Source organism: Cibotium barometz, chromosome 30 (genome assembly GCF_041138505.1).
Source record: "Cibotium barometz isolate CiBa-2024 chromosome 30, ASM4113850v1, whole genome shotgun sequence".
In the NCBI taxonomy this organism is placed as follows: Eukaryota; Viridiplantae; Streptophyta; class Polypodiopsida; order Cyatheales; family Cibotiaceae; genus Cibotium; species Cibotium barometz.
The window spans coordinates 37,484,975-37,501,118 of NC_141075.1; the positions used below are offsets into that span (position 1 = coordinate 37,484,975).

The 16,144-nt window shown below is 40.7% G+C and overlaps 2 protein-coding genes across 3 annotated transcripts in view; both read left to right on the forward strand.

The window, feature by feature from the left end:
* The window catches only part of LOC147621444 (AIG2-like (avirulence induced gene) family protein), a 139,592-nt gene extending 136,150 nt beyond the window's left edge, over positions 1-3,442 (forward strand). For both annotated transcript variants that reach the window (XM_086824180.1, XM_086824181.1), the window contains one exon: positions 2,938-3,442. In XM_086824180.1, coding sequence (XP_086680306.1) covers positions 2,938-3,012 — 75 coding nt within the window. In that variant the 3' untranslated portion in view covers positions 3,013-3,442. The remainder of the gene's footprint in view (positions 1-2,937) is intronic.
* Positions 3,443-14,185: 10,743 nt separating this feature from the next.
* LOC147621446 (putative sugar phosphate/phosphate translocator At5g25400) lies at positions 14,186-15,908 on the forward strand. The gene has a single exon (XM_086824182.1). It carries the CDS (start codon positions 14,539-14,541, stop codon positions 15,616-15,618), a length of 1,080 nt encoding a protein of 359 aa, XP_086680308.1. The 5' UTR covers positions 14,186-14,538; the 3' UTR covers positions 15,619-15,908.
* The last annotated feature ends 236 nt before the right edge of the window (positions 15,909-16,144 follow it).

The window sequence follows — 16,144 nt, forward strand, 5'->3', positions numbered from 1 at the left end:
CAAACCACATACAGAATAACAAAGACGAAGAAACAAGCCAACGATATCCTCTGTTGTGGCCGTTTGCTTGCATGGAATGAGCATGCAAAACTTACTGGAATCAGTCAACAATAGTCATGCATTGTTTGTTCCTAGATCCAAATGTTGCTGGAGGAGGTCCTGCAAAGTCTATGTCGATGTCCTGGAAAGGTCCTTCTGAAACTGCAAAGGCTGTAGTAACCTTGTTTGCTTGGTATATGAGAAACCACCTTTTGGCAAATCTAACATGATTGGATATCTTGATAGACATCCCTTCTCATTTATGGCGAATAAAATGAATGCTCTAACTTCTCCGATGTACTGTTGATGCCACGATGACCTCCGACAAGAGAGTCATGGGCATCGTGAAGAAGTATATGTCACTTTTTCCTTAGTATGCATAGCCGGTTCTTGTAAAACAACCAGCCATCTTGAATGGTATAGTGATCTGGTTCTATTTGAAGGGCCAAGCTATACTGAGTCCCGAATTCCAAAGAATCTCCTACAGAGTCTGAATGGTACCTTTGCGACCTAGAGCATCAGCAATGGGGTTATTCTTGCCAGGGATGTATTCAATCATACCTCCAAACTGCTAGAAGATTTGACTCCATCTGGCTTGTCTATCACTCCATTGGGCACTAGGCATGGTTTGCAGCCATTCAAGTGCCTGATGATCTGTCTTAACTGTGTACTCCCTCCCATAAAGGAAAGGTTTCCAATGCTTAAGAGTTGTCATCACCCCCAGTAACTTTTTTTCATACACTACTTAATTCATCTCTATGTCATTCAATAGTTGCCAGACCTTTTCAACATCTTGCTCATGCTGCTTTGTAGTAGTAGAAAAGATGAATATATCATCTAAAAAGATGAACACACACTTTACTATGAAAAACCGTAGACATCATCTTGTTAAACTTCGCGGAGTCTGAATGGCACCACCACAAACTCAGTGGCCACATTCAATCCTAGATATTGTTTTTGGAATGTCAGTCGTAAAGATCCAACACACCCTAAAACAAGTGAGACGATGAAGTCCTTCTGAAATGTGGCCTATTGAACTTTGAATCCAAAGTGCTAATCCTAATGGGAAATGTGAGTGCAAAGACTGGATGTGAACTCGTCTACGTCCAGACAATGGGGTACAAGTGTACAACTCATCTTTTTAGCCAACTGAGGAGAAAAGGCATCCTTAGAGCTGCCCATATCGAAGAGGACAATGAATTGTTGTCCCTTCACCATGTCATAGGCACGAACGAGGGCTTTCTTTTGCCCCTCAACATCACCCTCTTGCTTATCGTCAAATACCATCTTGCAAGCTTGTGTAGCATGCCACTTGGTACAATCTTGCTTACCATGCCCCACAGTGTGGCAAAAGAAACCTTGGATTCTCCCCCTTGTACTGCGTTTGCTCATTTGGTTGGAGATATCCACCAATAAAGCCCTCCTTGGCCTTTTCCTCGGGTGTTTTCTTGCCTCCTTAGGTGCTTTGGGAATCTTTCTTTGTATCCTTGCTATTGTGAGCTCCCTTCCCCGAATGGGATGATGACTGTTGGGTGGTAGATAATTCCTCTTGGGGTTTGGAGCTAGCCTGGATCTCCTTGGACTTACCTCCGTTCAACATTATTTCCTGATTCCAAGCGAGCGTAAGAGCCCTATCATATGATTGTGGTGCAAAACTACATACGATGAACCTAATGTTTGTATCCAACCCCCTATTGAACTATTTCAATTTATCCTCCTCAAATATCCCCAATTGCTACTAATAGGATAACTTTGTTAGAGTATGTCAATATTGGAGACCCATTTTGGGAGTCTGTAGAACTCATCCTCAAGGTTGGTCATGTATTGGGGAGGAAGAAACCTTTTTTGAGGTCGCAAATGAAGGTGTTCCACACATATTGAGGAGCCCTTGTGGTTGGGTCTACATGTAGCCTATTGCCACCAAGTAACTGCTTCGCTAGAGACGTGAGGTAGCAGGTGATGGTGGCTGCAGCAAAGGAGGTGGGAGCATGGGTAGAGGTAGAGGGCGATGGTGGTGGCTGAGATAGCAGGCTCTGATACCATTTGATGGTATTAAGGTTTGCTAAAAGGCTATGGTGGATGGAGGATATCCATGATGTGTGTGTGTGTGTGTGTGTGTGTGTGTGTGTGTGTGTAGAGAGAGAGAGAGAGAGAGAGAGAGAGAAAAGAAAAGAAAAGAAAAGAAACGATATATAACGTCTACGGAAGGCCAAATTGGCCTATGAGACAAATCTGTATACAGGTCCAGGTCCTGAGTATCATGGAAAGAAAAACTGAAATGAAAAGCTAATCCTAGTCATATGCAGCTCACTATGCAGTCACTGTCTAGCATGCTATAGATATCAATGGTGTGTGTATACACACTAGAAGACACGTGGCACACTTATTCTATCCACTTATCAGAGAATGTTGAAGGACATCCCTTAGTGAAAAATCTATAACGTCCTCATGTAGTGTGCTTGACTCATATAAGATGATCCATTGGGTTGGAAATTACGCATGACTACAAATACTGGCTGAGATTCTCCTCTATTTCACCCACACGTACTGTGCTTCGGCTCCCTCTTCACTAGAGACACAAACTTCAAGCGATATGAAGAACATGGCAACAGCCCCTAAACCTTGAACTCCATCAGATGTGTATATCTATTGCTGCAATGTTGAGGCCTAACATATCAAGTAACTATTAGTAGTCCCCTCTCTCACTCTCGTGTCTGTGTAAAATTCCTTTGTATGTCTCTGACCATAGCTTGCCTTGGCAACTCCAACAGCCAACAGCTGTGCAATGGGTGTGCAATCAATCTGCGGTCCCACAGACCGTGTGGCATCATGGAGAGAGAGAGAGAGAGATGGTTTTGTTATTATCCAGGACTTACATCAACACGTTTATCTTTACAGGAATGGAGGAAAGTGCACCTTCAAGAGTATACTTCCATGTGTTCCAGATATGCCAGTGAGAAAAGCAGCCCATGACTGTAATAAGAAAGTCTCATTCTCCTTCAAAATGGTGACAAGAAGGATTCATACAAGGAATATCTCAATAGTTACCTGTCACTTGCAAAAAGATAAAAAAGGACTAAAAAGGAAGAGGAATTTCTATTGTACAAAAGCAAGTGAATACACATGCAATTAGACATAAATTTCATGTAAGGATCACATCTAAATGATCCAAATTACGTGTATCAACTCTACGTGTGAGAGTTGGTAACAATTGCTTGCAGATTTCATAAACAGGGACAAGGTCAAGTTCGTTAGTAGTGGGTGATTGTGTTGTGCTCATAGAGAGCAGTTTAATTGTACCATCACACCTGTGATTGATAATTGCTCCTTATGGAGATATAAGATACATGGTCTCTCCGCCTACTATGTCTGCATTTACTTCAAACGTTAGTCATTTGTGCTCGCTTGTGATCTTATGTGTTAAACGTGCTCGTTGGAATCCCTTATTGGTGTGGCCAGCTTGTGTACATTGTTTCCATCAAAAATTGTGGGGAAAAAAAAGGAGTTGCCATACAATACATATTTGTGTTGATGTTCATTTATGGCTCAGTTTATTCAACAAGTGGCTTGCATTATCAATGTTTTTTGGTTGTAAACACAATACAAAAGCATGCATTTAAAAGATGGATTGAAAGAAAGGTTACACATTAACAAGGAGATTTAAAAAAGCAGCAGCAAAATGATGGTTTTGTTGAACTTGTAGATATGGAGGGCAAATCAGGGAATAAGGGGTCCTTATATAGGCCCCCAAGTGGTCAAGGTGGGTATTTTGGTTAACCTCCGAAATGCAGGGTTGTTAAATAGGTCCTCTAGTAGCCAAGTTGGGTATTTTGGTCAACCTCCAAAATACGGGGTAGGCTCATACAACCAAAAATATTCTCCATAAAATGCCTAAAGTTGCATTGGTAGGCTTCTTGACCTCATTTGGGATAGTATAGGCCTTATGGCCCTTGAATGTAGTATATACTTGAACATGTTCTTTGTATTAAGCACTAGCCCAACGATGTATGCTACCCATCTTTCCATGAGCTAGACCTTAACAAAGATTGCATGACTATCCATGTCACATGGCCTTGTGTGGTGTCAAAACTTGGGAGCCAAGTACAGCAGTGCTCAACCATGGTTGCTTCTAAATGGGCCTTTACAAGGTAGAACGAGTTATGCAAATTAGATAAGCTCTATGTCATGAACGTTGGGGAGATAAAGAAAATATGGGCATAAGCATTTAATGCTTGTGTAAAAGTGATTGGTTTTCGAATTGTGAACAACCACCTTTGCATATGTAAATGTGATTGGTTTCCCAATTGTGAACCATCCTTGCATCTCTAATGTAAGGCCTTCCAAGAATAATGGTGTATGACCTCTTCATCACCACAAATATGTGGTGGAAGCTTATAGCTCAAAGGTCTTAATTTTTCCGTTATCAAGGATGCCCAAAGCGGTATTGCTTACATTAACCCAAAAAGTAAAATGATACAATCGATAGCGAACCTTTACAAATCTTAGGATCCATCGTTTTATACTGCCTGCTTGTAGTCTCTACCAGTATTGTGATAAGATGCGCAGGTTGGGTGTTAAGGAAGCGTCATTCTTGTAATAAAGTACTCTAGCTACCATTTGGTTGGCTCTGACATTTGGTTGTCTGGTTGCCTGCTGGCGGTGCCCCTGCGCTCAGGCTAGCCTACGGCTAACACTTAGCACACTCAGTGGGTCGGATTTCCAATCCGAGGACTCGAACCCACAAGGTTGTCGTCTTCCAGAATGTTAGATGCCTTTTAGCCTCTAGGCAAGTTCTGATCACAACTAGTGCAGGCGTTGCCGCCGCTGACCTCTGGTTCGGTGCTTTTAGTGGTCGGATCCTGAATGCTGTGGTGGCAGGCACATCTTAGTTCTTTACGTGGAAGAGTGGATCCAGAAGGCAGAGGATGACGAATGCCTTCCACGAGATGAATTTCGAGGATTCCCATCGGTGAGCTTAACCACGAGGCTTTGAGCTTAACCACGAGGCTTGTGCCTACGAGTGGTGGAGTTCCCCAGGCCTCCTAGCAATCCTTGGTGATTAGCACCACCATCCAAGATTGTCGAGATTGTTGTTCCTTTATAAACAATGGGTAAAACACATCATTTATTTCATCGCTTTTAAAAATATCCTTAGCAACTGGAAAGAAAGAGGTCTCAATTCCACTTTCAATAAGAAAATCCAACATTCTCTCTGTAGGAGACAGCTCTACTATCTCAGAAAGACCAGAAGCCTTGGGTGATGACTTAAACTTTTTTGATGCTATAGGAGACTTTGTAATCCTTCCACGTGCTTTGGATACACTAGACTTTGATTGGGTATCTAGTGCACTAAGGGAAAGTATTGAGGACCTAGTAGGCTTTGTTGGAGAGAGTTGGCTTGTTTCCTTCACTTTCTTAGATGATTTTGTAACTGCTATAGGAGATTTGGAAAGCCCTCTCTTTTTGGAAACTTTGGACCTGGATGGAGATACTTGTGAAGACTGCAAATTTCAAAATAGTGTCCCAGCTTGTTCATGGGCACTTTTGGTTTTCCCTTCATTTTGGATATGAAGGGAGGGTGTTCAATGTGGCACGACTCGTCTCCTCCTCTTTAGGTTTAAGTGTCAAATTCCCAGTCATCCAATTGGATAAGTCTCTTCAAAGTTGAGAATTTCCTTGTAAAAGAGAACTTATTAAAACTCAAACTTCCAAGGACAAGAACGTTGTAAGGCTTATTATGTTTCTTGAGTGATATTCGTGCTCACTTGGTTTGGAGGTACGCTTGGAATGCATCAAGAAAAGAGTACATCTCATGACCCACTACTACATCCATAGTAGGGAACTTGTAAATGGTAGTGGGAAGGGATTTGTCATTGTAGCTACTTGGGGAATTGTTAGGTAGCAAGTTAGCAATAATGGCATACCATGGGATGTTGGTTGCTACCAAAAAGAGAGTGGATTCATAATATCCTCTTCATCATCTTGGGGAATTCGAGATAAGTGGTCGACAAGAACATGAGCATTTTTTGCTGGCTTTGTGACCATTTCAAAGTCAAACTCTTGAAACAAGACTATCCATCTCATTGCACAGCCCTTGACATTTGGTTTATTGAGAAGAAAGGTTAAGGCTTCATGATCCACAAGGAACTTGAAATGCATCATGATCCACAAGGAACTTGAAGTGCATGGCGAGAAGGTAATGGTAGCACTCCAGCTCAATAATGGTGTAATTCAATTTGCGGTCATAAACTCTATTGGCATAAAAGATAGGTTGATATACCTTGGAAAGTGCCAGCTGACAGAGGACTACTCCTAGTCCTTCAATGGATGCATTTGTATGTACCTGGAATTCCTTAGTCCAATTTCGAGGTACAAGGATAGGTGCCTTTGCTATGCATTCTTTAAGTTCCAAGAAAGCTTTTTTGCATTTAGGTGTCCGCCAATACTGGGATTCCTTTCTTAGAAACTTATGAAGAGGATTGGCCTTCGTTCTATAAATCTCCTATAATAATCCATGTGGCCCAGGAAACCTCTAAGCTACTGAGGTTGGAACTTGTTATCTTCTCCACCTTAGCTAGGACATTTACTATACCTTGATTAGAGGCCACATGGCTTAAAAGGATTATCAAGGATTCTCCAAAAACACACTTCTCTGGGTTAAGAGAAATCCCATACTCCCTAAACTTATCAAAGAATTGTTGTTTTGCAAGTATTTTTCTTATCAAAGATGTAAAAATCACCCAAGTAAACTTCAATGATGTGATGGAGAAAGGTTTGGAAGGGAGCCATCATTACTATTTGGAAGCTAGAGCATTGTATAAGCCAAAAGGCATCACCTTGTAAGCATAAGTGCCCCATTCAGTGCTTAAGGTAGTCTTCTCTCTATCTTCTTCAACTATTGGGGCTTGGTTGTACCCACTAAACCCATCTAAGAAGAAGGAATATTTTTTAGGAACTTGGAAAGTATAAAACCCAAGTATCATAGTGCAAAAGAAACCCCAAGGGCAGCAAGGACAACAACTTGGGCAAAATTCTAGGCATTTTTGGCAAAGTGAGACCATGTAATTTTATAGGGTTTAATTTTTTGGCGATCATTTCCTTGCAAGATTTTCTATCACAAAGTTAAACATGGTAAGATTTTTTGAGAGGATTTTTAGAAACCACTATCCTTTACATATGCAAGTTTATTACTGCCAAAAGTATAGAAATGTAGACTTTTTACAAAGGAAATGTCCCAATTAGATACACCTAGTGATGTGCTAGGAAGAGATGATAAATTATTTATGATAGGTTATTACCCATGCAACAACTATTAAATGTGCAAAATTCTTAAAGTCATGATGATAAAAAGTCGCTCTATCTAAGCACCCTTGCTTCCATAATTGATTATGTTAATTTAGTAAAGATAATAAAATCTTGCAACATTTTAAGATAACTTCAAAATAAAAATAATTAAGTACCACTCCGTATTACATAACCATTTACAACAAATTATTCATTGGTTGTTTATAGCATTCCCAAAAGACAATTATAATCAACTTATAGCTTTTTAAGAAAACTTAAAAAAATACTATTAAATTATTGTTATACATTATAAAAACCATTATGATAAAATGTTAATCATTCATGCCATTCCCAAAATAAAATCAGATTTGCAAGGCCATGGGGAGGATTGATGATCCCACCAAGATATGTTCTTTCACACTTTTCCTTGAAGGCATGTTAATGCCATAAATACACATAATTACACACCCCTTTTCTTTTGTTTTATTGCCATGAAAAACATAATTTCCTCTAAAACATGTCTATAAAAATATACTTTTTGTATTCCAATAGAATCAAAATAATCTCAAAAATCTAAGTACCATAGACTATTCTACACTATCATTTCATTATTTTCTCACTACAGTCATCACTATAGCGAGAAAATAGTCATCACTATATTCACAATCCTACATTCACAAATATTTCCTCATAAGCTCACTATAATATCCAATATATTCCATAACCCTCACTATAATTTGCACCATATTTCAAACTCCCTATAACCTTCCCTATAGTACATGTGTTGTTTGAAAAAATGCCTTGCATGTATTGGATTTAGAAAAACACCACTCATATATTTGAATGGGGAATCACTTTAGGAATAATTCATCATGTCAAGCACCAAATTTATAAAAGGTATTTTGCAAAAACATGTCAGATCTATGATGCATTGACAATGAACTAACTAGAACATAAAATACACAAATACCAAAACTAAAAACTCATATATTCTTAACTTCCTATTCTTTTTTGGTACTACCGCAATAGGTGCAACCCACCCACTAGATATATGAAACTTGTCTAGTAGTTTAAGGAGTTTGGGTTTGACTAAGGTATAGTAATTAGGGTTCATCCTTCTTTGTCTCTACCTTACTAGCTTGGTATCTGCCTCTAAGTCAATATGGTGTTGACAAATGTCTAAGGATATTCCTTTCAGATCTCCATATGACCAAGCAAACACATCCAAGTCTCTTTGTCTCTACCTTACTGGCTTGGTATCTGCCTCTAAGTCAATATGGTGTTGACATATGTCTAAGGATATTCCTTTCAGATCTCCATATGACCAAGCAAACACATCCAAGTCTCTTTCTAAGACTTCCTTAAACCCCTGTGTTTCTTCTTGAGTTAGAGGTTTACCCACCTTGAGAATTCTTTCTTGCCCATCTTTGGCCTTTAAAGTTAGCTCTTCGATGAAGGTACCTTTAATAGGTGATGGTTTTAGTTTATGCTCCTTAGGAGGAGGGCATGTTTCTTCCACATTGAGTCTTGTTCTTCTTCTAGATCTTTCACTTCTTCTTCTTCCACTTCTTATCCTTTGGTGGATGGTTCTCTTGATTTAAAGTTGGGGGAAAGTTCTTCCTGAATATGTCCTTCTTGCGGAGTTATTATATCTTTCTCACTTATGGTAAAAGAGGAGGAATCACTTTCAGTGACATAAGAGAATTTGGGATTCATCCACTCCTCAATGTCCTGGCTTGATGCTACTTCAAAGGTTTCATTATTTCCTATGGGGGCAAGGTACCCCCCTAGGAAGGTGGAGTTACCTTGAATCTCTGAATCCAATAAGAGACCATCTCACTTGTGAATGGAATTTCGACAGCATCCACTTCACTCTTTGATCTTCATTGGAGGTGTCACTTGGGGTGACATGTTGAATATTCCAAGGTTTCCTCTATAGAGTCTTAAGATCACTCTTTCTATTCCTTTTCTAATGGTAAGAGTGCCTTTATACCAATTTGTCCTTCCTCTTTCTCAGAATAGCCAGCCACGGTCTTCCAAAAAAGAGAGGATAGGAAGTACCATATGAGTGCCTTTATACCGATCTGTCCTTCCTCTTGCTTGGCATAGACACAGTCTTCCAAAAAAGAGAGGATTGGAAGTTCCATATGATATTGGATGAACCACGAAATACACAAGCTAATAATCCTTTCATGCCATGGTGTTTTCACATTGGGTAGGATACTTAAGGGTTTTATTATGCTTTGGTCGGCCATTCGAATAAGCTAATTGGTTTGTTGCTATGATCCTTCCAAACCTTAATCCTTTATTGTCTTATCTATCATTATGTCCACTGCTGACCCTCCATCCACCAAGGCATTTGGAATGTAACATCCTTCAATCCATACTCCCACTTTTACAGGGTCTAGGTCAATGAAGGCATCAACTTCACGAACTTCCTCTCAGGAGGTGAGGTCAGGTTTGGTCTCAATCATCTCCATTTGGAGAGAAGATATTTAAAGTACTCGTCCATCTTGGAAGGTTTCTCTGGAGGTGAGGTCATGGTTGGTCTCAAACCTCTCTGTTTGGAGAGAAGAGCTTTAAACCTCTTGTCCATCTTGGAAGGGTTCTCTGGAGGTGAGGTCATTCTTGATCTAAAACCTCTTCATTTAGAGAGAAGAGCTTTGAACCTCTTCCTGCGTGGAGACAAGATGAAAAGTTGCCTAAAGGTGATGTTGGGTTGGAAAGTATCCAAGTCTCTGACAAGATCATACTCTTTGATGACTTGCTCTATAGGTTGCTCCAACCTTTTGGAAAGGGAGCCACTCCTACTTTGATGACTTGGGAGTTTTTCAAGGGTGGAACAAAGACATGATGCTCTTTGGAAGGAAGAGATATTTGGAGAGGTTCTTCCCATGGAAGATCCTGGAAACGAGATTGTGTGAGTCTCCTTTGGCTTAGGTGTTTTTGAGGGTACCTTCTCGAGTCACTGCTTGGGGCCAATATCCTGTGTTATCATTTTTTATTTAAGAAAGTTGAACCGTTGATCTTCCTCATTCTTTCTTCTTTCATGCATCTGCTTCAAAGAACAAATTTCTTAAGCGTGGTTCTTTCTTAAGAAATAAGAACAAAAGGCTCCTAGAATAGTCAGCTTCCTGGTATATTATGTGGCTAAGTGTCTTGCTTTCCTGACATTTCTCACACCATGTGTTAGCCCTTAGGGTGTGTCTCCAACTCGTCTAGATGGGTTCAAGGAAGTGGCATTGTTACCACTTCATGAATCATTTGATCCATCATCGTACCCACCATTAGGTCCTTCTTCATGTTAGATAAGGAAGCTGCTAGGTAATCCTTGATGTTCTCCTATGGGGTACTGGGGATAAGGATATTGCTAATAATCCTTGATGTTCTCCTATGGGGTATTGGGGATAAGGAAGTTGCTAAGTAATCCTTGATGTTCTCTTGTGGGGTACTAGGGATATAAGGAAGTTGCTAGGTAATCCTTGATGTTCTCTGCTAGGTAATCCTTGATGTTCTCTTGTAGGGTATTGGGGGTTGAAACTTGGGGGTTCTCCTGAGGGGTATTGGGGGTTGAAACCTGGGGGTTCTCTATTTCACTACATAAACTGGACGGCATGTAGGAGAGTTCCTTGGCATTTTACTTTGTTAGGTTAAAGGACTTTGTTGTTGATTCCAAGAAGGTTGATTCCATTGTAGCTACTATGAAGCTACAGGTGATTGGATGGGTTTTCCAACTATGAAGTGATGTTAAAGAAGGTTGGCTTTTGGATTGGGGGGGCCAAGAGTTATTGTTTCATTGGTAGGTGTGGGTAACACTCCTCTTCCTCTTGATTGGGAGATTCTTGTCTTAACTTCATCATATAGCCGAGTGGTTGTTCTACCTCCTGTAGAGTGCAATGCCTTTCTAATTCTTGTTCTACCTCCTGTAGACTGCAATGCCTTTCTAATTCTACAAACTTCCTAATCACTGGGTCCAATCTTGTAGAGTGCAAGTCCTTTCTAATTCTACAAACTTCTTGATCATTGGGTTCAATCCTCTTAAGAACACTCCCTTTTGGATTCCCTCATCAAGATTGTGATTTCCCCATCTCTTCAAGATTGATTCCATAAGATTCTACCCTCTCTCCTTCTAGTTGTACTAGGTTTATGAACTCATCCCTCATCCTATCCACCACGAATCCTCCTGATTTAAATCATCCTAGTTCTCAAATCTTCCATCATTATGTCTCTCATACCATTGAAATGCCATGCCTTTTAGGATGGTGGGGAATATGAGTAGCTAATGCGTAGGGGTAGCTATTCTTGCTATGAGGAACTTTGCCACATGAATATTGGGGTGGTCTTCATTTTACTCACCTTTGAAGATTAGGAGTGGGAGAACATTCACGGGATGATCATTCACATTTCCAATTGTAATTTGGGTGGGAATAGCTCCAAGGAATCATTCATAACTATGGTTGGGAATAGCTCCTATGTGTGGTCCTTGGTATAATTCCAAAGGAATCATTCATAACTTTGATTCACTTGAAGATCTCATGTTTAAAACTTTGACTTTTAGTCTTCAATGCTCTTTAAAAGTCTTTGTCTTAAAACTTTAACTTTACTTGCATGTCTTCAAGAGGAGGATTATCACTAACCTCATCATTGATGATGATTAATGATTGAATATTGAGGGAGAGCAACTAGACTTATGGCTCTACGAGGCTATCACGTGTAGGTATGGTGTGTCAAATGAGCTCTCCACCTCCTTTATTTATAGGTTTCCAAGGGGGTATACCAAGGTTTGTGACTTCTTGAGATGTGAAAAGGTACCATATTGGGCTAGCAACTTTTTGTAGCTCCATCACTATATGATAGTGTAAAGACTATGCATCATTAGTTCAAGTCTTTCACTCCTCAAATGCAAGAAAATTATAAGTATATGGATGGGAATAACAAGAAATAGGGAGATAATAGGGAACTATAATGAGAACTATATTGAGGAATATTGGTAAAAATATTAAGGAATAGTGATGTGTTTCTATAGGAATAATATGTTTGGAGGTAACTTCTGGTAGAAGCTAGGATTTATATGTATAGAGAAATGTCTAGGAGTTTGTAATAATGAATAACAATGATGGAGCAATGAGTTTGTAGAGGAAGGATGATCACTATTAGTTTACTACAGTAGAGAAGAAGAAATTACTCACTAGCTAGGATGAAACACTTTTTGATGCATTTAGAAAAAGGTGTTGAGTCACATTCTAGGTAGTTGTGTTTAGCCCTTCTTGATATGGTTTTAACCTTTCCTGAGATGCTTATGTATAAAACGTCCCCCCAAGAGAAAGTGTGAAAGATTGCTAGTGATGGAAATGATAGTGGGCAAGTTGAGAGTAGGATAACAATTATTTAATCAAAGGCATGTCTCTTGGAAAACATACAGCTAATACCCTCCTTTTAAACAAGAAAAGAATTTCTTTAGGGGTACGTGCCTTTGTTGACGAGAGAGAGAGAGAGAGAGAGATGGTGATGATGATGATGAATTTATTAACGTCCATGAGAGAGAGAGATGATGGTGATGATGATGACTTTATTAACGTCCATGAGAGAGAGAGAGAGAGAGAGAGAGAGAGAGAGAGAGAGATGATGGTGATGCTGATGACTTTATTAACGTCCATGAGAGAGAGAGAGAGAGAGAGAGAGAGAGAGAGAGAGAGAGAGAGAGAGAGAGAGAGGATGATGATGATGATGACATTATTAATGTCTATAGAGGCTAAATATGGTCCATGGGACCCAAAGACTCGTGTAAAATCATGACGAGAGAGAGAGAGAGAGAGAGAGAGAGAGAGAGAGAGACAGGATAATACTAAATATGGGTTTCGTATGTTAGAGTAATTATTTTCAATACTAAATAAAAACCACCACTTACTACATGCTTTTCCCAAAAGGTATAGTTAATTAGCATTAAGTGCAAAACTTGGCCAATTCTAGCACAATTGAAAAATCACTTGTAAGTTGTGCACTTGGCCACAATCTTAGGAAAGCTTGCATTAATAACTGGCCCCCTTGTTTGCAGCACAGTTAACTATGCCCACAGGAAAACCCTCGTAAATCTACCTTTTACAAACAGTGTTCGAAAAAAACTTGAGTTTAGTGTAGTTTTTGTTTTCATAAGGTCTTATTCCATTCCTAGTTGTGCATTGGAATTTCACATGGCTACACACACACCATACTAACCACACATACCCGAGTACCACAAGGGGTACCACCCTTGGCAACTTTATAGTAGGCAGTGGACAAGCTAAGGGACGAACCCCACAAGTTAGTCGCTTGACTGAATGGAGTGAACACCCTACACAGCTTTAGTAGAACTAGGCGTCGTAAGTCGAGTCACAATCTTTGATGTCCATGGAAACCATTGTCCCTGATCCAGAGCGTGAGCTTGAAGGGCAAGCATTGCACACTATTGTCACCGCTCGTAGGATCGCGGAAGAGGAAGGTGGAAGCAAGTGCCATGGCGATCGAACACTGACAGCGTAAGGAGTGTGGATGGCTGCCTACATGCCCGCTTGCACGGGAACATACCCTTAGTATTTGATGTCCCGAAGTGGATTTAAACCCAAGACCTCCCGTAGATAGTCCAAAGTAGGTGACAACCTTGGGGACAATTTAGTGTAGTTTGCAGCTACATATTTTGAAAAATACCTTCAAATTTAAAACTCGAAGGTACAAATACTTGCAAATTTTGAGAAGTTATAGAACAAAAACCTTTACATTTCAAAATTTTCTTTTATAAATGGTTTTCCACTTTTTGGAAATTACTTTTTTTGGAACACTGTTTACAAAGCCTAAAGGCAGGCCAAAAAGTAAAACATGCTCACACACCTCCAAGTTTCAAAACCTTGACTTATAATGAATGGATCCAAGAACGTTTGAGTCGAGACTTAGCCAAGCTTAAGGGTCACTCTCTTGGACCATTTCTTGGCTTTCCCTTCTCCTCTTTGCTTGTCAAAACCATAGCAATCCTCTCTCCCAAACACGGCTCTTCTTGTGAACCCTTCTCCTCAGTCTTCTGCATTAACAGGACCCGGCAGTGCTAGATCAGCCCGTTAAGGCTTCTTCTTCTGCACATTTTGCAGCACAGAGAGGGAGCTCCAGAGAGGTCAATTTGCAGCACAGAGCGAGCCCTCAAGAGGGTTTTCTTCCCCACATTTTGCCGTACACATACAATTTCTCATGGGGAAGGGTACCATGGGTCTTGGGCAAGCAGGAAGCTCCGGCCTTATCAAAAAGATCTTGCTCAGCTACCTCTATGTTGCCATCTGGATCTTCTTGAGCTTCACTGTGATTGTCTTCAACAAGTATATCCTGGACAGGAAGATGTATGACTGGCCTTACCCCATTAGCCTCACCATGATCCACATGGGCTTTTGCTCCGCCCTTGCTTTCATACTTGTCCGTGTGCTCAAGCTCGTCGAGCCTGTGGGCATGTCCAAGGAGATGTACATGTCATCCATCGTCCCCATAGGTGCCCTCTACTCCCTTAGCCTATGGCTTTCCAATTCTGCATATATCTACTTGTCTGTCTCGTTTATACAAATGCTTAAAGCCCTCATGCCTGTGGCTGTCTATTCCATTGGAGTCCTCATGAAAAGAGAGGGCTTCAAGTCAGAGACTATGATCAACATGCTGGCCATCTCTGTTGGCGTCGCCATTGCTGCCTATGGTGAGGCCCTGTTCAATGCATGGGGGGTTATACTGCAGCTCGGTGCTGTGGTATTTGAAGCAACTCGCCTTGTGCTGATCCAAATTCTCCTCACATCCAAAGGCATCACGCTCAACCCCATCACATCCTTGTATTACATAGCCCCATGCTGCTTTGCCTTTCTCTCCATCCCGTGGGTCATTGTGGAGTACCCTACCCTTGCAGCCACATCATCGTTGAACCTGGATTACATGGTTTTTGGAACAAATTCAGCATGTGCTTTTGCCCTCAATTTGGCTGTCTTTCTTCTCATTGGCAAGACCTCTGCCCTGACAATGAATGTTGCTGGAGTGGTGAAAGACTGGCTGCTCATTGCCTTCTCATGGTCAGTGATCAAGGACAGGGTAACCACCATCAATTTGATTGGTTATGGGTTGGCTTTCCTGGCAGTGTGCTATTACAATCACTGCAAGCTTCAAGGGCTTAAGGCAAAGGAAGCACAAAAGAAGGATCCTGAGGCCGACGAGGAAGCCGGAAGGTTGCTTGAACAATCCAGGGAGGGAGATGAAGAGGGCAAGCATGTGGGAGGGAAGATGGATTCCCAAGCTTGAAAGGTCTAGCCAGATTGGCTTTGCACTACTACTGCTGGATATTTAGATCGGTAAGACTAACCATATCTACCTTTTTGGTGGTTCCAAATTTACAAGTCAGCGTTTGGCAAGCATCATAAAAGAATCTAATATAATGCTTAGAAGTTCTATTCGATGTTGTTTACCTGGTAGATTAAGTTGCACCTTTTTCTGCCTTATCTTCTTGGCCTTTTGTGATTCTCTATCTCCAGTTTTTCATGTTTCAGGCGTGTTAAGATCTTAATGAATACAGATCCAGAGTCCTTGATTTACATTCTTTTCATGGTCTTCAACTTATCATGCTCAAAATTAATCTTCCCCCCCCCCCTCCCCTCCACTCTCCTCCCTGCTCCCATTTATCATTTGGTAGTCTTGTTTGGCAAGATCTCATCTGTGCGTACTGTACTTGTCCCATTTGCTGGATGCCATGAGTGCCCTCACTGAAATGGGATATTGGTAAATTTGTGGTGGTTCCCTGCTGTCACCTTGCTACATCTGTGCCTTATAT

Bases quoted from the DNA above. Each gene is read 5' to 3' on its own strand.
- LOC147621446 (XM_086824182.1), top strand. From the start codon at position 14,539: ATGGGGAAGGGTACCATGGGTCTTGGGCAAGCAGGAAGCTCCGGCCTT.